Source organism: Ammospiza caudacuta, chromosome 27 (genome assembly GCF_027887145.1).
Source record: "Ammospiza caudacuta isolate bAmmCau1 chromosome 27, bAmmCau1.pri, whole genome shotgun sequence".
Lineage (NCBI taxonomy): Eukaryota > Metazoa > Chordata > Aves > Passeriformes > Passerellidae > Ammospiza > Ammospiza caudacuta.
This window is the reverse complement of record NC_080619.1, coordinates 2,740,337-2,767,275: the sequence shown is the minus strand read 5'-3', so window position 1 is coordinate 2,767,275 and position 26,939 is coordinate 2,740,337. Positions and strand designations below refer to the sequence as shown.

Sequence of the window (26,939 nt, the reverse complement as noted above, 5' to 3'; positions counted from 1 at the left end):
GCAGAAAAGACTCGGCCACGAGCCACTGCCGTGTAATGGATGGTCAGTGCATTTTTATTTAATCAGCACAGTACAAAAATAAATAAAAATAAGGGGAGGGGATTAAATTACAGGCACACTGAGCCCCATGACACAGTCGGTCGGGTTATAAACCACACATACTTACAAACACACTATACACATACATACAAAAATGAGACAAATATAAATTAATAAGTAACAATACCCACCAATTTGGTCAACAAAGATCTACAGAAGAGATTGCACTAAAAAAACGTACATACACATGTATCATTAGCAGGGTCCAATGTACAGCCATGAAGAGCTTCAAGTGAAAAATCAAAAATAAAAATAAATGGCACGTTATTTCTCCCTCTTGTTCGCCAGTTTAACGCCCGATGGACCAGAACTAAACTAGAACTGAGCACACGGAGAAAAGAAAACGATAAAACCCAAAGAGAAGGTCTCAGTCCCCAGGCCTGATACGGGAATACCGGCTCGAGACTGCGGTGTCGGGGTGGTGGCGGGTCTTTGTGCATGGGTGTAATTTTACAGCCATCTCTCGTTAAGGTTTTTCTTTTGATTATTATTTTTTATGCGTTTTTTCCTTTTTTTTTTTTTATCCCGAAGACACAAAATGCTCCCGTTTGCATGCGCAATACCACTGGAAAAGCAACAATGACAGAAGAAAGAAGGTTTGTTTTTTTTTTTTTCTCTTTCCCCCCCGCAGGTTTGCAGTTCGTTGGGTTTGTTCTAGAAGAATTCATATAGCAGCATGTGGCGGCTCCCCTTGCTTGCACACTCAAGTAGATCCTTTACACAATACTCATGACCAGTGCACGATGGGAACAAGACATTTCACATTGATCTCATGAACAGTAGCGGTGATTCCCGTCACCCGGACCCGCTCGGGAATTCGAGTCTCTTCAAAGAAAATAAATAAAGGGGAGGGGGAGATGAGGGAGGAATGGGGGGTGGGGGGGTCCCCGGGCCGTGCCCGCGTCTCTGTCCCGGTGAGTCCCGACCGGGCCGGTTCAGCCGCCTGCTCTGGAGCCTTTACAGGAATTATTCTCCTTTTTTTTTTTTTTAATTTTTCCCCCCTACCTGGGCTCTGTCTCGGTGATGCGGTGACCGGCGGAGCCCCGCTCCGCTCCCGGGGGATATCGGCTGGGGAAGGGATTCTCGTCATCCCCCCCATCCATGAACCGCTGGGATCAATCCATGGCGGAGCCGCAGCATCCCCGGGCCCGCAGCACGGGGAGGGCAAAGCGGCGGCTGCAAAGCGGCGGCGCGGGAGGGAACCGGGGCTCTGCGCTCCGGTCCGGCGGCGGCCGAACCCCCCGTGTGCCCCCCGGGATGGGGAGGCGGCGGCTCCCGCCCTTCCCCGCCGGGCAAATCCCCCCGGGAGCGGCTCCGGGGGGCGGCGGGCGCTCACCGGTCGAGGCCGATGAGCAGCCGGCCCTTCTCCTCGGAGCCGCTCTCCTTCTTGAGGTCGGCGAAGACCTGCGTGAAGTAGTGCGGGTCGGCGTTGACCTGCAGCATCTTGGGGCTCATGAGGTCGATGATGGAGAGGCAGCGGTCCCAGAAGGCCTCCTTACAGCTCTCCACCAGGAAGGGCTTCAGCGGGTACGAGATCTCGTTGCCCATGTAGGAGTAGGAGAGGTACAGGCAGGTGAGCAGCACTGCCTGCAGTTCGTGGTCGCTGGCCACCTCGGCCGAGATGACGTCCCGGCACAGCATGTAGAGGAAGACCACGTTGGCCGGCGTGATGAAGCCCTGGTCCTGCCAGCCCTGCAGCAGCAGCGAGCGGTCCACGGAGCGCAGCCAGAGCACGGGGTCGGTGGGCGAGAGGTGCTTCAGGCGGTAGCAGCGGCGGCACAGGAACTCGCCGAGGCAGCGCAGCAGCTCGCTGGTGGACGCCTGCACCACGACCCGGCGCGGGGTGGCGGCGGCGGCGGCGGGCGCGGCCGGGGGCGCCTTCTGCGCCGAGGCGAGGGCGGCGGCGGCGGCGGCGGGGGGCGGCGGGGGGGCGAAGGTGGCGAGGTTGGCGCAGGAGAGCGATTTCTTCAGGTTCTCGTTGTTGAGGTGGGTCACGTTGCTCTGGTAGCCGCCGTTGGGCTGCACCTTCTTGGAGCTCTTCTTCTTGGCGGAGACGGCGGCGATGCGCTTCCAGGGCAGCACGGAGATCAGCGAGTGCCGCTTCAGGCCCTTCTCCTTCGCGTTCTTGCTGTTCTGCACCGCCGTGTAGTGCCCCACCGTGGCCGCCCCCTCCTCGAACAGCGGGGCCTTCCGGTAGCTCGGCGACAGCGACAGCACCGTGCCCATGGCGCCGGCCGCCCGGCGGGCGCACGGCGGGCCCCCGCCGCCCGCCCCGGCCCCGGCCCCGGCCCGGCCCGGCCCGGCCGGCCCCGCTCTCGCAGCTCCGCCGCCGCCGCCGCCGCTCAGCGCCGCGCCCGGACCCGCCCCGCGCCGCGCGCGCTCCCGCCGGCGCAGTGCGCGCGCCCGCCGCCCCGCCCCTCGCCGACACGTGCGCCCGCCGCGGCAGCCCAGGCCACGCCCCCTCCGCGGCAACAGATGCTGACGGCCACGCCCCCAGCTGCGCAGACCCCGCCCCCGAACGGTGACAGCCGGCGGAGCCCCGCCCCCTCATTGCCTTCAATGGTTTGTGCCCGCCCCTGTCACTCCAAGCCACGCCCACACACCCCAGACCACGCCTCCCACCGTTTATGAATGACGGGTGCCCCGCCCCTCACTGCCCTGGCTCCGCCCCCGGCCCCGCTCCGCGTTGGGGTCCCGGAGGTCGCAGAGCCCGCGGAGCCCTCGAGCCCCCGGGCAGGGGCCGGGCACGACAAGGAGGGGAAAAGAATAAAAAGAAACGAAAATGATTTTTTAAAAATCCTAAAATTCAGATTTAAAACCCTTCTCCACCGGCATCCCGAGCCGCACCCCGGATTCGCACCCGGGCCCCGCACCCCGCACTGCCCTGGCCGCTCTTTGCCCGCCCGGCGGGGCCTCCCCAGCTCCGGGCCGGGGAGCGAAGGTTCCGGGGCAATGAAATGCCCGGTACCGCGTTCTGAGGCCGGGCCGGGTTTGGGGAACGCGCCTGCAGCTCCCGAAGCCCCCGGGTCCCACGGCTCTGCTTGGAGCCACTGCCCGGCCCAGCCCAACGCCCCTTGCCCGGACGGGAATCCCATTCCCGCTGTGACCGGGATCCGACACTGGGATCCCATTCCCACTGTGGTACCGAGATCCCATTCCCACTGTGACAGGGATCCCATTCCCACTGTGACAGGGATCCCATTCCCACTCGCATCGGGATCCCATTTTCACTGTGACCAGGATCCCATTCCCACTCGCATCGGGATCCCATTCCCACCGTGGATCCCATTCCCACTGGCACCGGGATCCCATTCCCGCCGGTACCGGAGCAGCGCCGGCTCTGGCGGAGGCACCGGCAGCCGCGGCCCCGCCGGGCTCTCCGTGACCTGCAGCGACGCTCAGAGGCCGCTCCGGCTGCGGAGAGCGGAGCCCAGCACCGAGGGAAGCTCGGGCACGTCCCGGTCCGGCGCCAATGACCCAAATTAATTTATATTCATTTACACCTATTTATGCCCTGGCCTGGACCCGCGGCTGACAATGGCATTCCCGCATCAGGGAAATCTCAAAAAAAAACCCCAAAATCTCCCGTGAGGACAGAACTGTCCCAAAAACCTGCCTGACCATCAGAGCACATTTTAAGCCACTGTGGGAGCCGGTTTTTGGGGAGTGGTCCAGGCTCTCTCCTCCCAAAACCACGGGGACAGTGACAGCCCAGCCTGGTCACTGCTGTCACTGGGAATTCCCTTTTTCCATTAAAAGATCCTCCAGATCCAAGCAGCAATTTTCAGCTTTTAAATTCAGCCTTATGAAGTTTAAGCCAAAAGGGTTTAAAACCAGGCTGTACAATTTGAGGGGGTTCATCCCTAATTTTAACACACTTGGAGGTGCCTCAGAAAACTGCTCCAAAGGCAATTCCAGGGACTGATGTGTCACCAAAACCCCCTAATCCCACACAGGGCACCCAAGCTGGTGTCACCACAGCCCTGCTGCCTCAACCTGCTCAGGTCCCCTCAGCCCCGAGCACAGGGCCCTGCCAGCCTGGTCACATTGTGACATTGTCACCTGTGGGGTCAGGATGAGCTCTGTCGCTCTGGGGGATGGCAGCTGGAGCAGGACACGATCCCCAGCAGGGAGACAGGACAGAAGAAGCTGCAGGAGGACAGGGTTAGGGGATATTGGGAATTGGGAATTGTTCCCTGTGCGGGTGGGCAGGCCCTGGCACAGGTTATTCCATGGATGCTCCATCCCTGGCAGTGCCCAAGGCCAGGCTGGAGCCCCCTGGGACAGTGGGAGGTGTCCCTGCCACAGCAGGGGTGGCACTGGGTGCTGGTTTGGGTGACATCCAACCCAAGCTCTCCCGGATTTTGTGACTGCCCATCCATCTCCACCCCAGCCTCTGCCCATCCCATGAATGGATTTCCTTTCATTCACCCACAATCTGCACCTAATTCAGCAAATCCCATCCAAGTGACACAACCCTGGGGAAAATGCCACTTCAGGGGCATCACAGTGAACTGGACAGAGATGTTTGGGGAAGAATCTCACTAATCAAAGTTTTAAAAATGAATTATTTTCCTTTTTTTAGGAACTAGAAATGCATCTCTCTGCTGCCTGAGATATAAGAGCAGAGTGAAACCCACCACATTTTCTGGTTTCTTTCCTGCACCACCTGGTGTCCCCGGAGTTTCAGCTGTAAAAATTCAAGATGTTGTATCAAAGACAGCCTAAACCCCCTCCCCAGCCTTTTGAGGAATCTGGGCCTGGCCTGGTGCAGTGTGAGACTCCAACACAGCAAAAGGGCATGATCAGGAAAGGCTGGAGGGCTGAGAGGACATTTAATCCATTTTTCAACATAATAATTATTATTATTATACATTCAGTGCACTAGAACTTATTGTGCCAGTGTCATGTCACAATCCATAAATCTTTTGTGATGCCAACTCCAACATTCCCATCTGGTGTTTCCAAAACATGGTCCCCAAGGATGCTCTCGTGAGGGATGAGCCCACCCTTCCTAAGTAAAGGATCAGCCCTGGTGGCTGAAGACAGGAGACAGAGGATTTTGAAAAAAAAATTCTTTATTGGAACTCATCTGAACATCAGATATACCTGGTGTTGGTTAGCAAGAACCGTTTGTACATTTGATATTGATGGTGCCAAAAACCCAAACAGCGACTGACTGGAGGAGATGGAAATTAAGAATAATAAAATAAAATAAAGTAGAAGGTTGGAGAGGTCAAAATGTGAACAGAAAAGGGGAAAAAATCAGCCAGTCTAAGAGTCAGCATGAAGGCAAAATATTTCCTGATAAAACAGAATCCTTTTACAAAATATAAATTTTGTAAGAAAAAGGTGGAGAGGGAAATAGAGACAGAGGGGAAAGAAAAAAATAAAGATGAGCAGGACAGAGATGCAGAAGCTTACACTGCCCAAATGGCATCAAAACTTACTGGAAACCTCACCAGAAAATGGAACATGCTGGAACACACCACGCTCCATCCACCCCCAGGGCTTTGGGACCGAGGAGGGAGCTCCCAATGGGCTGTCCCACCTCAGTGGGGACCCAGAGCTCACAGGCACGGCCAGAGCCCACCCATGGCCACCTGCTCCTCCTACAGCGCAGGTGGGGAGGGAGGGAACACTGAAATCTATCTTAAACAAGAGCATGCAAAGTCAGGCTCCAGGGAGAGCTGCGCCGTCCCCTCCAGCCCGCAGCAAAATCATCGCGGAGCTGCTGCTGCTGCTTCCAGGGGGTCGCAGGCCTTGAGGATGGAAAAGAAACCAGCAGTCTGTCTGTACATTTTGGGGTTGTTTGGTTCAGTACAAATGGAATCGAGTTGGCTGCTCGCACACCGCCAGCACGTCTCCGATTTCGGGCCGGAGGAGATGAGACCAAGTGGATTTGGGCACCTACTGGTAACAAAACGCTGTCCCTGCTGAACTCTGCCGTCCCTCAGGAAGTGGAAAGCACATGTTTAGGTAGTGTAAGCCTTTTTCCTTTTATTTAGAATACCCTCTTTGTTTAAACAATATTCCCCCCCCAGATACAAAGTTCGGCCAGTAAAGATTACATGGAAACTGGAACACGCATCGTCTGGAATACAAGATGCACCGGATGAGGAAGTTTAAAAACTTTCCGAGCGAAAAGTAGAACAAAGAAGAAAAAAAAAAAAAGTCTCCTAACATTTTCCCAAAGGTTTCACTCTCCTGTCACACACACTCTCCAAATGACAGCTAGCAAATTCAACTCTGCAAAGAGAAAACAGAGCCACGTCACTCGACAGGAGAGGGGACGAGGCTCGGGGACATGGCAGGGCTCAGCAGTGACCCCAGAGCTCTGCAGCCCCCAGGGAGCCCCCACTCACCTATGTCAACTTCTTGGCTTTGTTGTAGAGCGAATCCACTACTTTGCTCATGTTCTGAATGGTCTCGAGGGCGGCCTCGTAAGTTTTGTCTACGGGGGGTTCGTCAAAGATGATCAGGACGCCCTCGCCCTGGTCAAGGATTCCTGTGGGCACAAGCAGCTCTGAGCTCTGGGATGCTCGATGGGTCACAGCTTCCAGACAGCAGGAATATGAGATCTACCCCAGGAAGATCTGCAGGGGCTGTGCAGGGTTTGGGAAGGGCTCAGGTGTTGGGCTGGGCTGGCTGATTTTGGGCAGGACTGCTTCAGCATTCCCAGAAAAAGCCACATCCCAGAGGAGCCATCCAGGAGATGAGCATTGCTGCCATCCTCCACCACCTCCCTGCCTTCCCTGTGCCCAGCAGGAAGGCTCAGCACAGCTGGTTTATCCTGCAGCTGTGCCCAGGTGCCAGGTGGACTCTGTCCCCTCACAGTGCCCTGTGCTGCTCCCTGGCATTGCCCTGGCTCAGCCACATCCAGGGACCACAGAACCAAGGGGACAACAGGACCGAGGGGACAGCTGGTTATCTGAGGGGTTATTGGGGCAGCAGCCAAGCCACAGCACCCCACAGAATGTTCTGGACACAAACAGCCAGCCACAGCTTGTACAAACACAGGGCAGTCAGAGCTGAGGGATGCACTCACCATGAAACTTCTTGTCCAAGATCATCTGTGACAGTTTCCTTTCTACCTCAGCCTGAAAGTGAAGCAGAAATATTAAAAAGTCTCCCAGAACACATAAAACAACATGGATTTTGCTGCTGCACACTTGATAGCCCTGGTGGGACAGGAGCAGCTGCTCCTCCCTGAGCCTGGCTTGGACATCTCCACCTGCTGCAGATGCCTCAGAAAATTAGAGAGCAGCTGTTAATGAGGGAGCAGCAGGGTGTCCCCTGGCCCACAGGTGACACTGTATCTGTCACTGCACACCTGTGGGGGTTCTGGAACTTTCTAACTCAGTTCAGCAAGGACTTAGACAAGAGTTTGGCCAAGCTTTATTTAATCCACCCAGCAGAGCTCCTGGCCAGCAGCAGGCAGGGCCTCAGGAGGCAGCTCCTCTCTGGGCACAGAGCAGCTTTAGTCTGAGTATTTTTATATCCTGAATATCCTAAATTAAGGATGTGTTAAACACCACCAGCTGGGTGCAGGCTGTGCCAGGGGAGGTCTAGGTTGGATATTAGGGAAAATTTCTTCATGGAAAGCATTGTTCAGCCCAGGGCAGAGGTGAAATCACCACATTTAACACATTTGTGGATGTGGCACTTGGGGACACGGGTGGCTTTGGCAGTGCTGGGGGAATATCTCAATGAACTCAATGATCTCTCTTCTCCAACCTGAATGATTCAGTGATTCTGTGAGCACAAAGGCTCAGCTCACTTCCCAAGCTCTGCCCTTAATGCCAGCACAAGACAACAGCACTGGGGTGCAACTGGCTGGGATTACAGTGGATTCTCCTAAAACTGAATCTGTCTGGGATTATGTGTAAAGCACTGACTGCACAGCCAGTGTGACAGACACATCCCTAATGCCACTGCAGGCTGATTAGCTGGATCCTGCATCTTTAAGGGTCTCAGGAAGGTTCCCCTGGGGGCACTCAGGAGATTAAACACAGGGCATGGGGGAACACTGGGCTGGTCACGACAGAGCAGAGGAAAATCTGTCTCCAATAAAGAGCAAGAGTGAAACCCATGGGGGAAGGGAACAGCACAGCAAAGTCTGGAGCACAGGAAACCTCAATGCCTCCCAGGAGCTGCCTGGGTCAGAGTTTAGTTCCCAAGGGTGAGATTTGCCTGGAGATGCTGTGGATCTCATCTGTGACCCTTCATGTTCATGACAAATGCCATTTAAGCCCAACTCCTCTGAACACTGATTTCTGGTGAGGTTCTTACCTTTGAGAGCTTGATGAGGCTGGATATGTGTTCAATCTATAAGAAAGACCAACATTCAGTTAATCTTCAGCTGCAATTTGGACACAACAAAGAGGTTTGGGGGTCTTCCATGGACCTGCTCAAGGGCCTGGAAATGCTCTGGCCTAAATATCCCCAGTGATTTTCTCCACTCTGCAGCTTCAGGTCCTTCAGGTTTCACATCTTTTAACTAAGATGGACTGGACCCTAAAGCCATTTCTCTCTGAAAGGTGCCATCTCTTCTCCAAGACTATGGCACAGAGGCCTTCAAAGCCAAATGCTGCCACCTTCAGGGTTAAAAGCCAGTTAGAGAGCATGAGAGAAACAGCTGGAAAGGCAATGACTCTGGAATGTGGCTCTCCAAAAGTCCCCTTAGCCTCCTCTTTATAATTTTAACATTATAACCCTGAACTCTGAAAGCGCTGAGCAGCTCAGAGTAAGGAGTGTTCATATGGGAACAGAGGGTCCAGCCCTCCAGGTGCTGCTGGAAACATTTACCTGTACTCTGGAGAAGGGTTCAATGACTCTGATCAGGTTCTGTTCCAATAAATTATCATAGAGCTTGGCCAGGTGAGTGTTTATGATGGGATCGTCCCTGAGCTCCACCTTGTAGTCTGTCAGAGCCTGTGGGGACAGGGCAGGAGGAAATCATTCCACAGCAACAGCTCCTCCAGGTCCTCTGAGGATGAGATCCCCTCCCAGCCCAGCCCCATGGCTGATCCAACCCCTAACTTAGATAAAAACCAGCAGGTCACAGCAGCCTCTGCTTTATCTCCCCCCTGAGGGAGCTCAGAGAGGCCCAGAGCAGGACAGGACCCTGATGTGGGAATCCTCTGCCTGAGCTCTGCAGCATTCCTGTGAAACCAGGAAAAATTTTTAGGGAGATACACATCACAGTGACAGCACCTAAAGAAAAACTGCTTCTGATTTGGATCCCCAAAAAGAAAAAGTAAAAAGGAAAAAAAAACAAAGAAAAAAAAAAAAAAAAAAGAAAAAAAAGAGGGAAAAGAAAAAAAGAAAGAAAGGGAAAAAAGAAAGGGAAAAAAGAAAGGGAAAAAAGAAAGGGAAAAAAGAAAGGGAAAAAAGAAAGGGAAAAAAGAAAGGGAAAAAAGAAAGGGAAAAAAGAAAGGGAAAAAAGAGAAAAAAAAGAGGAAAAAAAAAGAGGAAAAAAAAAGAGAAAAAAAGGGGAAAAAAAAGAAAAAAAGGAAAAAGGGAAAAAGGAAAAAGGGAAAAAAGAAAAAGGGAAAAGGAAGGGAAAAAGGAGAAAAAAATGGGAGAAAAAATGGGAGGAAAAAAAGGGAGAAAAAAATGGGAGAAAAAAATGGGGGAGAAAAAAAATGGGAGAAAAAAAATGGGAGAAAAAAAAATGGGAAAAAAAATGGGAGAAAAAAAATGGGAAAAAAAAATGGGAGAAAAAAATGGGAGAAAAAAAATGGGAGAAAAAAAATGGGAGAAAAAAAATGGGAGGAAAAAAAATGGGAGAAAAAAAATGGGAGAAAAAAAATGGGAGAAAAAAAATGGGAGAAAAAAAATGGGAGAAAAAAATGGGAGAAAAAAGGGAGGAAAAAAAATGGGAGGAAAAAAAATGGGAGAAAAAAATGGGAGAAAAAAAGAAAGGACAAAAAAGAAGGGAAAAAGAAGGAAAAAAGAAGGAAAAAAAGGAGAAAAAAAGGAGAAAAAAAGGAGAAAAAAAGGAGAAAAAAAGGAGAAAAAAAGGAGAAAAAAAGGAGAAAAAAAGGAGAAAAAAAGGAGAAAAAAAGGAGAAAAAAGGAGGAAAAAAAAGAGGGGAAAAAAGAGGGAAAAAAAAGAAGAAAAAAGAAGAAAAAAAAAAAAAAGAAGAAAAAAGAAGAAAAAAAAACCAAGAAAAAAAAAACAAGAAAAAAAGGAAAAACTGGGTTCAACCAAGTTTACTCCCCACGCACTGAAAACGCAACTAGTTGATTGTTGGGGGGTATTTCTTGATGCATTTCCATCAATGTTTCCATGGTTTCCTGCTGTGGGATGTAACAGCTTCTCCAACATTCCAAACCTGGCATTTCTGCCCATCCTCTGTGTCCCTGACTCACCTTTTCAAAATCTGCCAGCGACCGGTTCTTGCTGGCCTGTGCCACACATTTTAGTGCTTCTGTCTGTGGGGAAAGAGAAGCAGAGCAGGTTATTTATTTCCTTCTGGATTCTCCTCTCTGGGTGAGCATGCCAAGTGTGCAGCACCCTGGGAATGTGCTCAAACAACAAAGCAGGAATGTTCCTTGTCAGTGCCACAGGCACAGGGAGAGCAGCTGCTGAGGGGAGGAGAAGCCAGGCAGCTGCAGGACAGGACCTGAAACATCTCCAGAGGGACAAAGCACCCTGACAGCACCAGCTGCAGGTTGGGAGTGAGTTTGATGCTGTTTTTAAGGCATTTTGGCACTTGCTTAATGAATGTGGCCATTTTGGGCCCTCCAGCCCAGCTGAGTGACAGGGGCAGGGCAGCAGCTCCTATGGACAGCATCAGGGATGAGTCTTCTCTACACCCCATAACTGCTGAAATTAAGCAAAATCTCATCCCCAAACAAGCCCATTTACATCCCACACAGGTAATCCCAGCAGGGAACAGCAGAGCCCAAGGAGTGGGGAGGACAGGACAAGGACAGCCTGGTGCCTCTGGTGCACCCCAGGCTTCTGCTGCCCCCTCCTTTGGGCCTGCCCCATGCAGAGCCAGGAGCTGGATTGGATCCTTGTGGTCCTTTCCCCCTGGGGATATTCCAAGATTGTCCCCAGGGCTGCTCTCTCCCTGCTCCCCCAGCAGGAATTGCTGCTCAGGGCTGGCTCAAAGCACAGCCAGGATCTCCTGCTCTGGGGAGGAGCCTCAGCTGCCACTCAGGGCAGAGGGATGAGGCAGGATTGGGGCTGCCCCTCCTGATCCACCAGGGATATCCTCAAGTGAGACCTTTGAGCTCTGCTAATTCCCAATCCCCTGTGGGAGGGGAGCAGCAGCTCCTGCGTCACAGCAAAGCCCAGGCTGAGCTCAGCCCCTGAGGGCAGCAGGATCCCAGCCTGGCACAGCCCCTGGCACCCCCTAAAAGCACCCCTGAGCTGAATTTGAGGGTGGTTTTCCCAGCCTGGCAGAACAAGCAGGGGGTTTCACACCTCCGTGGCTGCCTGAGCTGCACTGCCAGGAATGGATTCTCAGCACTGGCTACAATGAAATAAAAGCAGCAACTCAGATTTAAACACTGAGAGCAGGGAGACAAGGAGCTGGTGGCATCAGGCAGTTTGTAGCTCATGAAGGAAGGAGAAAAACAGGGAAAATGAAGAGAGCAGCCCAAATTCTCTGATTGTGAAAATCACTGTAAGACCCTTTGAAGGCAACTGACTTCTGGTAATTTAATCAGTTCTGGATCTCGTTCAGGACACTCAGGAGTGATGGGGACTTTGGTATGACAAGAGCAAAGTGTTTGACAGGAAGATTGAGGCAGCATTGAGGTAAGAGGAAGATAAGAAAGGGTTAAATTTCTGTACCTGTCTTCCTGCATACCGCAGAGCAAGCTTCCCACTCACCAATGCTTGCACATCTTCTGGGCTGCAGACAGAGGGGAGGGAGCAGAGGAATTATACAGGAACATGGTCAGCTTAAACCCCAGAGCACCCCAAAAATCCCAAATGACAGCAAAGAACTACAACCCAAATCCAGGAGCGCTGATCAGGTGACAAAGACACTGATTGAGCCCATTAGTTCAACAAAAAGCCTTTCCCATGGAAATGCAGGCAGAATTCTTCCCAGAACCATCTGGCACCTACCTGTTGAGCATGATTTTGCACAGCAGCATGTATTTCAGAGCAGTGATGGCTTTGGGGTTGTCAATTGAATCATTGCCCTCAAATGCCTCATAAAAATATGAATAGGCTGTTTTCCAGTCCTTCTCTTCTGCTGCATGGATAATACCTGGGAAAGGCACAAACAGGTTAATTCTAAGCAGGGCTGGGAGAGGACAGAATAATTTGGTTGGTTTTGTTTTATCTCTGATTTCAGTGAAGAGAAACCTTTCCTCCTGTGCCCCTCATGTCTATGAGAAGAAAATCCACAGCCCCTCTCACAAGGACATTTTTAGCCAGACAAGCTTGGGGCACTTCAGGTGAGTGCCTGCAAACTGGGACAGGAACAATGTGTAATGGGCCAGGAGCACAGAGTGAGGCTGGAACTGCAGTGCCTGGGGAGCTCATGGACCCTCCATCACTGGCAGCTTCCAAAACTGGCCTGGAAAATGTCAGGAACAAAGCTGATGCCACCGAGGCAGAACTAGTGATATCCTGAGGCCCCACTGTTGTATTTGCAGGGTCCTCCATGGCAGGAAGGAAGGATGCACCTGACTCCATGTTCTCAGAGGGCTAATTTATTATTTTATTATACTATATTATATTAAAGAACACTAAACTATACTGTGCTAAAGAATACAGAAAGGATGCTTACAGAATGCTAGAAAAGATAGCATTAATATAATAATATTACATTAACATATTAATATAATAATACCATATTAATGCTATATTATATTAATGCTATATTATATCATATCATATTAATGTTATATAAGATAATGAAAACTCGTGACTCTCTCCAGAGTCCTCACACAGCTTGGCCCTGATTGGCCAAAGAGTGAAAACAACTCACACCAGAAACCAATGGAACAATCACCTGTGGGTAAACAATCTCCAAACACATCCCACATGAGCAAAACAGAGGAGAAGCAAATGAAATTATTATTGTTTTAATTTTTTTTTTCTGAGACTTCTCAGCTTCCCAGGAGAAAAATCCTGGGTGAAGGGATTTTTTTTCAGAAAATGTGAATGTGACAGCCCCAGCAAGCACCACTTCCCATGATTCTCTCAGAAAACACAAGTATCAGATATATGATGTGTCAGGACAGTGCTGGGTGCTGTCCTGGTCCTGGAGGCCTCACCTGACTGCATGTCCAGTGCTGCCTGCAGCTTGGGGGGACAGTAGATGGCATTGGCTGTAGTCCTGGCCGAGGTTAAGGCTGCTCTTGCTTTTGGCAGATTGCTCAGGGCATGGTAAGTCTTGCTCTCTAGGAGCTGCACCTCCACCAGCAGTGCCTTGTCATCCATCTTCTTCAACTCCCTGAGCAGCTGGGAGCCTGGCAGAGGGCAAGGACAGCACTGTGAGCTGCTCTGCATCATCAGCACCCACAAAACATCCACAAAACATCCACCCAAAGCCTCTCCAGGGGCACCCACCCTCCCCAGCAGCCAGGGCTGTCAGGGAGGGACAGCACTGTGAGCTGCTCTGTATCATCAGCATCCACAAAACATCCACCCAAAGCCTCTCCAGGGGCCATCTGTGATGGTGTTCACAGGGGTCTGAGGATGAGGGAAGAGATGAGGATCTGACTCCATGTTTCAAAAGGCTTGATTTATTATTTTATGATATATATTCTATTAAAACTATACTAAAAGAATAGAAGAAAGGATTTCATCAGAAGGCTAGCTAAGAATAGAAAAAGAAGGAATGATAACAAAAGCTTCTGTCTCAGACAGAGAGTCTGAGCCAGGTGACTGTGATTGGCCATTAATTAGAAACAACCACATGAGACCAATCCCAGATGCACCTGTTGCATCCCACAGCAGCAGATAATCATTGTTTACATTTTGTTCCTGAGGCCTCTCAGCTTCTCAGGAGAAAAAAATATCCTCAGGAAAGGATTTTTCATAAAATATCATGGCTAGAGCCACCCACCCTCCCCCTGCAGCCAGGGCTTTCAGGGAGGGACCTGAGGCTCACATAACCTGTCCTTCCAAGGAAAAGCAAGGGAGAGGGAATAATGGGGGCACAGTGGCAGTGCACAGCAGGAGGATGAAGCAGTTTTGTGGCAGAGGTGGGGTGTGGGCAGCACAGTGCCCTGGAGGGGATGGGCAGCTGGGATGGGCACCCTGGCACCATGGCCAGGTGATTTCCCTCTGCTGCACAAGTGCCCCCTTGGCAGCGTGGAGCACCCTCAAGAAACTCGTGAGGATGTGGGATGAGGAAGGAATGATTCTTCTCAGGACATCTGCAGGTCAGATTTAGCCTAAGAAATGTCAGGACAAGCTGCCACATCACAGCTTTGTGATGAATGAGCAATCCTAGAGGGAACTTGTCTCCTAAAATCCTCCTCCTCCCTTGCTGTGCTCAGGAGCTGATAACCAGAGCTGAAACTGGAGAAATGGCCAGAAACAAATGGATTTTCCCTGGAAACATCCCTGAGAGACCCTGCCTGCACCTACTCCCCATGGCCACCTCCTCAGCACCCAGGAATGCTGTGCACAACACTGACATCCTGACAGGGCACCAGAGCCTGCCCTAGAGGCACACACCTTCCCAACTTCCCAGGCTGTCCCACCACCAGCTAAGGGATTAAATTAATTAAGCACAGCTTTGGAGTCAGTTTAAACCTGAGTTCATTACCTGTCCCTTTGCAAATGAGTTCTAATTCCATCCTGAATTCCATGAACTCAATATTCTGATGAGATACATGTCACCAGGGGATTCTGGATGTGACACAGGCTCGTGCCACCACACAGGTTAAGAAGTTTTGGGTCCCAGGTGAGCAGTTCAGGCTGTGCCAACACCCCTCAGACAGCTTAAACCTCACAGCTTAAACCTCACTGACAGCTTAAACCTCACTTGAACCTTAAATCTCAATTACAGCTTAAGCCTCACTTACAGCACTGCAGGCATTTGCAAAATGAGCATTTTAAAAGCACCAGGGGAGCTGTAGGACACCCTGCTTTACTCAGCTTTGGGGCAGAGCAGGAGTTCACTGGTTCATTTCCATCCCTTGGGTGGTGCAGGGGCAAATTCTTAAAGCCTCCCTAATGACACCCAGAGAGGTTTTGCCATTTCCTGAGCAAATTGGAAAAAAAGTTCTTTTCTGCCTTCAGCCTCTGTGGCCACAGCAGAATATTCCAGTAGGAGCTAAACCTGTAGCCTTCAGCTGGATACAGCTCCCAAAATTATCTGCAATGAACAAATCACAGAATGCCAGAGGGGTTGGGCTGGAAGGGACTTCAAAGCTCCTCTCATTCCACTCTCAAATGGGCAGGGACACCTCCCAGGCTGCTCCAAATCCTCCCAAACTGGTCTGAGGCCCAGGTGAGATGGGTGAGGATGGTGAAACAGAGACACCTCTAAGAGCTGTCATCACCCAGCTACAGCCAGAACTGCACCAGCACTGAGGAATTAACACCCAAATCCTGCAAAACCTCTCAAGGAATGTGAGACAGGTGCTGGCTTTCCTTGGCAGCAGTGAATGAAAAGCAAAGATTTATCACCACCTAGTGGGAGCCTCACCTAGCTGCAGAGCTTCTTGGTACCTCTTGGTGTCAAAGTAGAGAGAGACCAGCCTGGCCTGGAGAACAGAAAAGGAAACCAGAACACATTTGTTTTGGAAAATGAACTTTTGTATTCTTCTCTGCACAAATTTCACTACATTAATGTGTATTTGTCACATTGTGTGGTCCAATCATGCAAGGCCTCCTGCACAAGGAGTAAAACTTTGCATTTTTAAAGAGAATTTCAGTGTAATTACTGCCCTCCCCTGACATTAACTGCACACAAGTGCTCTGCTTTTCCAGGTATTCAATGTGCCAAGGGGATGATGCTGCTCCCCATGTTTGGGATGTGGCACCTACCTCCAGAGCCTGGCGTAGGAAAGTCCTTTTCTCTGATTTGGCCCATTCAATACACTCTAAACACAGGTCAACCTTGAAGGGAGCAGAAAGAAATAAATCAATTCTGGACATTTGCTTTGTCAGTGCCCACTTCAAATGGGTCCCAACAACCCCAGAAGTGTCAAATGGAAGCGTTTGGGGTAGGCAGCAATGCTCTCCCAGAGTTCAAACCCACAGTCATGGTGTATTTCCAATAAAGAAAAATAAATTTCATGTGCTTTAGGATCTAGATAGATCAAGTAATGGTTATAAAGCAGCAGAGGTGCTGGGCTCTGCTTTGGGGGCCTCAACCATCATTAGAAAGCACAGCAAAGAAACTCAGAATTTTCCCATGTTTTTCAGGCTGAGAGTCCCTTGGTGGATAAAGCAGAACTGCTCCATCTCGGATATTATTTTATTTTATCTGGCCCATAACACAAAGCAAGTCATCCTGTGGTGCCAGGCTCAGGAACTGCTCTTCCCAAAACCTCTGGATTGCAGCTCAGCCCTGCAGGCCTTGTCAGCTCCTCCTCACTGCTTATTAAACATGAACATTTTATGAAAAGCCATTATGAAGTCTCAATTTATTACAGGGTGATAGCAGGAGCATTAGGAGCTGGAGAAATCTCCAATTTCACTGCTTTACTGGGCTCCTGGGAGCACTCTGGATGTGAGCTACCCTGAGGAAGGAGAACATTCTGAAAGGATTTGAGATTGCTGCATCAAGGATCTCACAGGTTGATGGCATCTTTCCTTAAGATTTTGGGTTTGGCTTCAGAATATACTCTAAAATTACAATTTTTCTGACTTTTTATTATTCCCATCACCATTACTGCAACCTGTTCCTCTGCAACTGCATTTCAATGTTGTCCTTCACACCAAATTACCCTGAGAAAAGCCTGCAGCTGCTCACTTTCTCCTGACACTTTGGGGAGCTCTCCCTTCTCACCTGAACATCCCACCCCATTTCCCCTGAGTTCATCTGTTAAAGAAAGAGGGGGAAAATATTCTGCCATCATTTCTTACCCACAAGCCACAAGGAGTGAGCAGCAAACAAGGGACATTGCCTGGGTAAACTGCACTAGAGGATGACAGTTCCAATTTGGCTAATTTTGGCTAATTTTGTGCTAATTTGGCTAATGAGAATGTCACCTGCCTCAGGCTGATGTCATCTTTCCTTCAGGTTTCGCGTTTGGCTTCAGAATATTCTCTAAAATTACAATTTTTACTGAATTTTTATTATTTCCATCACCATTACTGCAACCTGTTCCTCTGCAACTGCATTTCAATGTTGTCCTTCACACCAAATTACCCTGAGAAAAGCCTGCAGCTGCTCACTTTCTCCTGACACTTTTGGGAGTTCTCCCTCCTCACCTGAACATCCCACCCCATTTCCTCTGAGCTCATCTGTTAAAGAAAAAGGGGGAAATATTCTGTCACCATTCCTGTCACCCACAAGGACTGAGCAGCAAACAAGGGACATTGTCTGGGTTACTTGACAGTTCCAATTTGGCTAATTTTGGCTAATTTGGTTAATGAGAATGTCACCTGCCCCTCAGCATGGCAGCACCTCTCCAGCCTGCAATCTGCCAGTCCCAGAGTGAGATTTCAGGTGGGTTTTGTCCCTAACCTGCTGCTCAGACCCCTCCTGTGCCACCTCCCAAGGTGCTGCTGTCCTTATCCTGCTCCCAAAAAACCAACAATTGGGGGAAAAAAAGGAAAAACTAAGACAACTGTATCCTATGGAGCTGATGAGAAGATCAGGGTCCAACTACTCCCCCAGCACTGTCAAGGCTACCACTGACCCATGTCCCCAAGCGCCACCTCCACAGGGCTTTGAAATCCTTCTAGGGACCAGGGCTGAACAACCCATTCAGTAAAGGAATTTTCCCTAATATCAAATCTAAACCTCAACTTGAGGAAGCAACAAGAATCTAAGACAAATGCCCATGGTGGGAATCACTCCCAAACTGCAGCAGGGAGAGATCTGCAGGAAAAAACATGGTTATAAATTCAATTATCTGATGTTTTATTTATAAAACACATCCAAATGCATTAAAACCCTGCTTTTCCTGCCATGAATAATTCTTCAGTGAGAAGCAAACTAGGTCAGATCATGGTGTTGCAGGCTTTTGAGGAACAGCCTGGTGCTGCAGCCTCACCTCCTGTCCTGTGGCTGCCTCCATGTCCAGGAAGAGGTCGAGCAGGGAGCGCACCAGGCGAGCAGCCTTGGCCTTGCTGATGGAGTTCAGGAAGGGCCTCACGTACTTCAGGAGTCCTCCCAGCTCTGTAAAAACACCAAAACATCAGATTCACCTCCCCAGCCAAGAGCTGAGCCCAGTGGAGCAGCCACACATGGCAAGGACCAGGATTTGTCACAGTAAATGTTCCCCAGGTGGGGATTTGTCACAGCAAACCTTTCCCAGGTGGAGATTTGTCACAGCAAACCTTTCCCAGGTGGTTTTTCAGCATCACAAACAGGACAGAGTGACAAATGTCACCTGCAGGGAGCCCTGGAGCAAACAAGGCCTGCACAGGGATTGGGGGCTCAGCCTCACCCCAGCACTGCCTGCCACTGCAGCTCCCCCAGCTGTAACTGCCTCACCTTTAAAATGTAAAGATTTGTTAAATGTTCTGAGATTTTTCTATAAAATCAGGGAAGGAGTTTATAATTTAGGTGTGTTTTTATTAACTCACAGTTTCATGCTTTAATCTGCCCCACCTAGCCAGGCCCAGGATGTTGGATCCTGTGATGGTGTTCACAGGGGTCTGAGGATGAGGGAAGAGATGAGGATCTGACTCCATGTTTCAGAAGGCTGATTTATTATTTTATGATCTATATTACATTAAAACTATACTAAAAGAATAGAAGAAAGGATTTCATCAGAAGGCTGGCTAAGAATAGAAAAATAAGGGATGATAACAAAGGCTTGTGGCTCGGACTCTCTGACTGAGCCAGCTCACTTTGATTGGCCATTAATTAGAAACAACCAACACAGGCCAATCACAGATCCATCAGAGCATTCCACAGCATTTATTGTTAAATGTAAACAATAACCATTGATTACATCTTGTTCCTGAGGCCTCTCAGCTTCTCAGGAGGAAAAATCCTAAAGAAAAGATTTTTCATAAAAGATGTCTGTGACCGGATCCACCTGGTGCTCCACCACTGGAAAATCACATTCCTTAACACTCCAACTCCACCTTTATCTGATCAGCTCTGATCTCACTTAACTACATTTCTTTTCTAAGTCTCCTCATGAATTCACATTTATAAGAGGTGGAAAAAGGAAATGTCTTTTATTTAATGGAGAAACACTGAAGTTGTGACAGCCAGGGAGCAGAGGAATGTGGCAGCTCCAGCACCCAGAGGCACCAGGGAATGTTGGAAGTGCAGAGCACAAGTGAAAAGTCTCCTACAACAAACACCACGTGCTTTTGGGGAGGTCCTGCTCCCAGTTTGGGAAGATGATCCTGCAGGGGCAGGGTTCAGTGCTGACTCATCAGCACCAGGTCTGCACACTGAAACCACAGCTCTCTCTGCCCCAGATTCCCCACTCTCACCCAAATATCAGGTGGATCTCACACTACTGTGTTTACAAGGTTGCACAGAAAAGCAAAATCAAAACAAAGCTGGCAATGACTAATTCAGAAATCTTCTACACCAAACTGGTACTGAATCAAAACTAAAATAAGAGATCAGTCTAATTTTATTTCAATTAGTATATGGAGGAGTTTCAGGAGGATTTCAGGTTGGAAGGATTCCAATAAAAACAAATGTAAACAAGGGTTCCTCTGTATTTCATTTAGCAGTAATGCAAAAGAATGCTAATGCTAATTGTTATAACAACATCTTATTAATATCTACACATTATTCTTCATATTTTTGATTTTTTTAACCTATTTACTTGAAGTTTAATCAAGCCTGATACACCTCATTTATCACACCCTTAACATGAAAAACTCACTTCTTCCAATCACTCACAGTGATCACAGAATCCCAAAAAGGTTGGGTTGGGAGAGACCTCAAAGCCCACCCAGTGCCACCCCTGCCATGGCAGGGACACCTTCCACTGCCCCAGGGGGCTCCAAACCCTGTCCAACCCGGCCTTGGGCACTGCCAGGGATCCAGGGGCAGCCACAGCTGCTCTGGGAATTCTATTCCAGGGCCTGCCCACCCTCCCAGGGAACAATTCCTCATTCCCAATATCCCATCCAGCCCTGCCCTCTGGCACTGGGAGCCATTCCCTGGGTCCTGCCCAAGTCCCTCTCCAGCTCCAGGAACCTGTTAAGGCACTGGAAGGTTTCTAAACATCCAATTTAGAACAGATTTAGAACAAACAGAACTTAAGTGTGATCCTCAGCTTTACTTCTCAAAATGAAAAGCAGGAGATCCTGAGCCCAGCAAAGCACCCAGAGCCCAGCAAAGCACAAACCCAGAGGCAGCAAAGCACCCAGAGCCCAGCAAAGCACAAACCCTGAGCCCAGCAAAGCACAAACCCAGACCCAGCAAAGCACAAACCCAGAGCCCTGCAAAGCACCCAAACCTGAGCCCTGCAAAGCACCCAGAGCCCAGCAAAGCACAAACCTGAGCCCAGCAAAGCACAAACCTGAGCCCAGCAAAGCACAAACCTGAGCCCAGCAAAGCACAAACCCAGAGCCCAGCAAAGCACAAACCTGAGCCCAGCAAAGCACAAACCCAGAGCCCAGCAAAGCACAAACCCTGAGCCCTGCAAAGCACAAACCCTGAGCCCAGCAAAGCACCCAAACCTGAGCCCAGCAAAGCCCCCAGATTCACTACAAGAACACCACAGGGTGCTCTGTGCCACAGCTGTTCCCAGAAAAGTTTCATTTTCTCTCTGCCACAGCATAAACAAGCAGCTTTTTCTACACTCAAGGTAGGGCTGCTTCCACACCTCAGACTGCAAGCTGCAGGCAGTCTGCACTCACAAGGAACCTGCTGCTCCATGGCTTTCCCCACACCACCCAGTTCTGGGGTTTATTTAACCTCCAGTACAAGTCGTGGATGCAAATCCCAATTATTGTAATGCAAGGCAAATGCTTTGGTCTCACACACAGCAAACAAACACAAAGAAACACATCAGCTGTGCACAGAGCTCCTCTCCAGCATCTGCTGGGAGCTGGGAAAGGTGGGCTCTGGATTTAATTGAGGCTCTCCAAGATCCAGCAGCTCCCAAGCAGCACCAGGAAGCCTCCTCCTGTGCATCCCTGCCTCCCCCAGCTCCTCAGGACCAGTGGGATCAGTGCCCAACTCACTCTTTCCCACAGGAACTGCAGAACAAAGAAGGAAAACTCCAGTGGAACAGACTGCACTGTTTAGCATCCCATGATGTGCCCCAGAGCTCCTCCAAAAGCAGAGCCCAAGCCAACAGCTGGAATGCAGCTGTGCATTCTGCAAACTCCACACTCAGCCAGGCAGCCTCAAAGTTCCCACAGAAATTTCTCTCTCCTACCAACGTAACCATCAACTATTTTTAGGGTTTGATTTTTCTAAAGAAAATGCAATGCCTGGTAAAGGGGTGGGATTGACAGCTCTGCAGGAGTGATGAGCAGCAGCAGCTCTGGAAAATGAAGCCTGCAGCTCATCCTCAGGGAAGTGCTTCCACCAGCTAACACCGCACACATCCAAATCCCCAATCCAGATATTCCAACCCTACAGCTCTGTGAAATGCTATAAAAATCTGGAACTGTCACACAGAAAAGTAACCACCAGCTAACACTGCACACATCCAAATCCCCAATCCAGATATTCCAACCCTACAGCTCTGTGAAATGCTATAAAAATCTGGAACTGCCACAAAGAAAAGTAAGCAATCTACAAGTTTGGTAATCAATCTACAATTTTAGTTGCTTGATAAAGATTAAGGATTGAAGGGGGTCACTTTTATTATTTCTATTTTTGTAAACAAAGGCTGCAGCTCAGTAGAGTCACAGAATCACAGAATCGTTTAGGTTGGAAGGGATCTTAAAGCTCATCCAGTGCCACCCCTGCCATGGCAGGGACACCTCCCACTGTCCCAGGCTGCTCCAGCCCGGCCTTGGGCACTGCCAGGGATCCAGGGCCGGCCCACCCTCACAGGGAACAATTCCTCATTCCCAATATCCCATCCATCCCTACCCTCTGGTACTGGGAACCATTCCCTGGGTCCTGCCCAAGTCCCTCTCCAGCTCCTGGAGCCTGTTAAGGCACTGGAAGGTTTCTAAACATCCCAAAATGCAGATTTAGCACAAACAGAACTTAATAGACAGTGCAGCCACCACCCCTTAGGGCACTGGAACCCCTCAAACCTGTCCCAGAAATTCCTGGCTAAAACCAAACCCTGTGCAGTGAAAGCCCCAGGATGAAATCCCAGTGTGAGCCCAGCACTGGGGGCAGCTGTACCTGGTGAAAGGCACAGGATGAAATCCCAGCCCTGGGGGCTCTGGGGGCAGCTGTGCCTGTGATGGTGCTGCTGCCCCTGACCTGTCACTCCTACCCAGACAGGTGACAGGAGGGGAAGGGCCAGAGCCCTGCCCACAGCTCCAGCAGCACCCTAAGCCAGGGTACCCTGTCCTTCATTCCCACAACTCCAAAAACACCTCCAGGTCCTGCTGCACACACACAAGTGGCTTCTGAATGGCTCTAGGTCCATTTCCCCCCCTCCAGAACTCACTCTGCAGCTATTGGTGCCTTTAACAGACCACAAATACATCCCATGTTTGCCTCTCACAGCCCTGAGTTTGATGAGTTAACAGTGTTACTTTTAATTCCTCAGCCTTCCCCTTGAAAGAAAATAAATCCATCAATCACCACCCTCTGGGGAAACCCTGGAGCTCTTTATCCTTGTGCCAAACTTCAGCTCAAACTCAACCCTGCAGAGCTGAGGAGGCCACAAGAACTCTGCCCTCAGCAGCAGCACATCCACACTGACCTGGAGAAACTCTGATTTCCCCTTTTTTACCCAAACACACACATCTGCCCTGCTGCAGCCACGTTTGGTGCTCTCTGCTGAGCAAAGAGCAGGGTGCAAAGGGCACTGGCACAGCACAGACACCACAGAGCTCCTGACCTCAGCCAGGAAGGGCACTGGCACAGCAGCTTCCTCAGGAAAACCCTGTGCTGATCTGAGGGGTTTGTTTGTCCCCAGACACCCTAAAAGCAGCAGGAATCAGAGGAATCACCTGAGTGAGGTGACAAGGACCAGTCACCCACAGTGGGACAGGGCTGGAATGCCCAGCCCAACAGGAATTTCCCAGTGGGACACCAAGGGACATTGCACAATAGACACAAACTGTGACCTGGAGCTGTGGCTGAGCCCTCAGGAACTTTCCATGAGCTGCTCTGGTGTCCCTTGCAGTGGGACTGAACCTGCTGCTGGGTGCTTTCCCCACCCCACAGGAAACATTTCCACAGAAAACTCTGGGCACAGACACAGAGTGTCCTAAAATGCTCCAAAAAAGGAGCATTTTAGGAAAAAGGCACAGCCCCAAACTGCTGAGTGTAAAACAACCAAGGGCTGCCTTGAGGAGACAGCAACAGACTCCAAATCATCACTGAACACAGAACTCAACTCCATCCCTGTCCCCTCACACTCACAATAGAGGGACTGTCCCCTGCAGAGCTGGACAGGGCTGCTGATGTAATGGCCAGCAGATAAATCAATGGATTGTGAGAGATGTTGGTGAGAAAATATTCCATGGGACAAACTTTGCCATTTGAAACCAAGCAGGAGACACCTCTCATCTCAAACAGAACTCAGCAAAACTTCAGTCACCCACACTGAAACAGCCCCACACCAAAGGCCACAGACTGAACTGTGCATTGTTTGGAACACTGGGCAAGCAACAGCAGATTAATATTGATGTTCTTTATTTGGTTTTTAGTTTCTGTCCTGTCTCTGAGAGAACATTTCCTGCCAAAAGCTGTTTTTCCAGCTATCCCACTAAGCAAGGAGATAAATCCTTACTTAGGCAGGATCTCCTGGCTGTTACCCCAACTCCTGATTTCAGGCTCACCTTCTGCCTGCCCAGTCTTGGCCAGCAGTGACCCCAGCTCCAGGATGCTCTGCTCTTTGACTTGCACTGCTTCTTCATCGTTTTCCTGGACATCACGTTTCACTGGGGAGAGAAAGAGCAGGAGAGTTGCCTTGAGTGGTGCTTGAGGTGGAAACCATCCCTGCTGCTCAGCTCCTGGGTGTGTGCCCTGAGCAGAGCCTGCTCCAACAGGGAGCTCAGTCTGGCCCAAGAGCTCTGGGAAGTTTAAATCCAGAGCAGGGAAGTTTGCAAAGCTCTGTCAGTGCTACACAGATGATTTACCAGCCCTGATCACTCCAGCTCCAGGTTTCAACAATCTCAGCTTGTGTCACTCAGAGCCAGCACCACACACCAGAGCACAAGAGACATTTAATGGCATTGCTGGGGTTGGACACTCCACTCTGGGATTGCTGCTGTTGCTGCTTTGTGTATTAAACTGAGATCCCACGGACAAGCACAGTGAGGTGGGTACAGCCCTCCCCACCCTGGTGTCCTGGCAGTGCCACCACCCTCTGCTCCGAGGCAGATAAAGGGACAAGTGACAGGCAGCAGCACAGCCCCAGCTCCATGTGAGTTATCCATCCCTCCCTGCCACCAGCCCCAGCACAGGGAGCTGCTCCAACTCCACACAAACAAAACCAAACCCGGCTCTGGGAACTGCAGCTGCGGCTCTCACCGCTCTAATTCCCTATCAAAAGTGAAAGAACCTCGCTCTGAAGGAGTAAAACATCACAGCGACACTGCCAGGGCCACTCCTGACGCTGCCACCCACACCAGGGGCTGAGTCCGACCCCGAGACGAGCAAAACACGGCGGGACAAACAGACAAGAGCTCTGAGAGCCGGGCAGCACCGGGAAACTCGGAAACTTCTCCCGACGCAGAGAGGGGACAACGGGGGTGACATCCCCGCAGAGGTCACCGGGACCAAGCCCACCGAGCACCCCCGGCCCCGCGCGGTGCCCGCACCCCCAAAGCACCGAGCGCTCCCCGGGCTGGGAGAAGCGAACCCCGAGGGAGCCGCTCCGGCCGCGGCACCGGCGGAAACATCGGAGGCTCCCGGCCGAGGGCACGGCGGGACCGGGCCGTGACACCGCGCCCCGAACCGCCCCGACACCCCGCGCTACCGGCACCGCCACGGTCCGATCGGGGCTCCCGGGCCGCCGCGTTCATTCCAGCGGGACGGGGAGGAGCGGCCGGCCCGGCTCCGGGGCTGCTCCGAGCGGCTCCGCGGGCACGCAGCGGGCACCGGCCCCGCCGCCGCACCGACAGCCGCTGCCGCCCGTGCCCCCACGCGTGGGGGCCGCCGCCGGAGCCGTCCCGGCGCGGGGCAGCGCCGCGGGGCCGGGCCCAGGCCGCGCTCCCGGCCGGCGCGCACGGTGAGTCAGCAGCGGCGGCGGCGCGGGGCTCGGAGCGGCGCGGGCGGCGGCGGGGCGCGGGCGGCGCGGGCGGCGGGCCGGCGCTCACCGATGGAGTGCAGGATGCCGATGGAGGCCTCGCGGTCGGTGGAGAGCAGGGACTGCGCGCGCTGCAGCTCCAGCACCGCCGCCGCCGCCATCTTGCCGCTCCTCCGCCTCGCCGCCAGCACGGAAGCGGCGCCGCGGCCACGCCCCTTCCGCGCGCGCGGCATGCCGGGAACTGCAGTCCCGGCGCGCGGGCGGCGGAACGAGCGGGGAGTGCGGAGGGGCGGGGCTGGGCGGAGGGGTTTACTGAACTGCGCCTGCGCAGACGGCAGGGGGCGTGGTGCCATGGGGCGCGGCCTGGTGAGCTATTTCGGTAGCTGGGTGGGCGTGGCCTGTGGGGGCGTGGCCTGAAGGGGGCGAAGGGAGAGCGCGAGGCTGAGGCAGTGACGTATGGAGGGCGGGGCTTGGGGCGGGGTCTCCGCCCGGCACACAGCGCTGATTGGAGGAAGGGTCTGAGCTGGGGCGTGGCTTTTGGCCAGGGGCGTGGCAGGCGAAGAGCGCGGAGGCCATGGGAGGGAGCGTGTCCAAAAGGGGCGTGGCCTTAAAATAGGCGGGAATACGCCGGGGCGTGGGCGTGGTCTGTGCTGAGGGTGTCGTCATTGTGGGCGTGGTCGTATAATGGGTGTAGCCAATGGGCGTGCCCGGTGTCTCTCGGGGGCCCCCGGGAAGGAGCGGGGGACGCCGGGCCCGGGGCACCGGGAAAGGCGCCGGGGCTGGGACGGGCCGGGGGTCCCACACGGAACAGCCCCAGCCGTGGGTCCGGGGCTGGAGGGGGCACGTCCTGCTGGGGGTCCCGAGGATCCGCATCCCCATGGACCCCTGAGCGCCCCGGACAGCGCCGGGGAGGGGGGAGAGACCAGCAGGGCCTGGCACCTGTGCGGGATCCTGTCCTTGTGTCCCCAAGGGGATCCTGTCCCTCTGTCCCCGGGAATCGTCCTGTCCCTGTGTCCCGGGGGAGAATCCTGTCCCTGTGTCCCTGAGCAGGACCCTGTCCCCGGCTCCATAAAGGGAACTCTGTCCCTATGTCCCCAGCGAGGATCCTGTCCCTGTGTCCCTGAGCAGGACCCTGTCCTTGTGTCCCTGTCCCTGTGTCCCCAGGAATGATCCTGTCCCTGTGTCCACTAGCAGGATCCTGTCCCTGACCCCACAAGGGGGACCCTGTCCCTGCGTCCCTGCGCTGCCCGCTGCAGGGGCACAGGGTGGGGACACACCCGGCCTTGCACCCTCAGCTGGTCAGGAAACAGCCCCAAATCACCCTGAGCCCCCAAATCACCCTGAGCCCCCCAAATCACACTGAGCCCCCAAATCACACCGAGCCCCCCAAATCACACTGACACCCCCCAAATCACA

General features: G+C 51.9%; 2 protein-coding genes across 2 annotated transcripts; both read right to left on the bottom strand.

The window, feature by feature from the left end:
- Positions 1–33: 33 nt before the first annotated feature.
- Positions 34–2,333, bottom strand: CDK5R1 (cyclin dependent kinase 5 regulatory subunit 1). The gene has a single exon (XM_058820620.1). It carries the CDS (start codon positions 2,323–2,325, stop codon positions 1,432–1,434), a length of 894 nt encoding a protein of 297 aa, XP_058676603.1. The 5' UTR covers positions 2,326–2,333; the 3' UTR covers positions 34–1,431.
- A 2,826-nt stretch (positions 2,334–5,159) lies between these two features.
- On the bottom strand, positions 5,160–25,725 carry PSMD11 (proteasome 26S subunit, non-ATPase 11). The gene is made up of 14 exons (XM_058820515.1): positions 25,594–25,725; positions 24,112–24,213; positions 18,258–18,382; positions 16,078–16,149; positions 15,737–15,794; positions 13,350–13,544; positions 12,190–12,334; positions 11,911–11,971; positions 10,476–10,538; positions 8,908–9,033; positions 8,392–8,427; positions 7,148–7,199; positions 6,465–6,607; positions 5,160–6,348 (listed from the first exon to the last, which is right to left on the bottom strand). The coding sequence occupies exons 1-13, from the start codon at positions 25,682–25,684 to the stop codon at positions 6,465–6,467; spliced, it is 1,269 nt and encodes a 422-aa protein (XP_058676498.1). The 5' UTR covers positions 25,685–25,725; the 3' UTR covers positions 5,160–6,348.
- Positions 25,726–26,939: the final 1,214 nt, after the last annotated feature.

Bases quoted from the DNA above. Each gene is read 5' to 3' on its own strand.
- CDK5R1 (XM_058820620.1), bottom strand. From the start codon at position 2,325: ATGGGCACGGTGCTGTCGCTGTCGCCGAGCTACCGGAAGGCCCCGCTG.
- PSMD11 (XM_058820515.1), bottom strand. From the start codon at position 25,684: ATGGCGGCGGCGGCGGTGCTGGAGCTGCAGCGCGCGCAGTCCCTGCTC. The intron at 18,383-24,111 runs GTGAGCCTGAAA...GTGTTTTTACAG, and splicing joins CAAGACTGGGCAGGCAGAAG to AGCTGGGAGGACTCCTGAAG. The intron at 9,034-10,475 runs GTGAGTCAGGGA...CTGTCCCCACAG, and splicing joins CGCTGGCAGATTTTGAAAAG to GCTCTGACAGACTACAAGGT.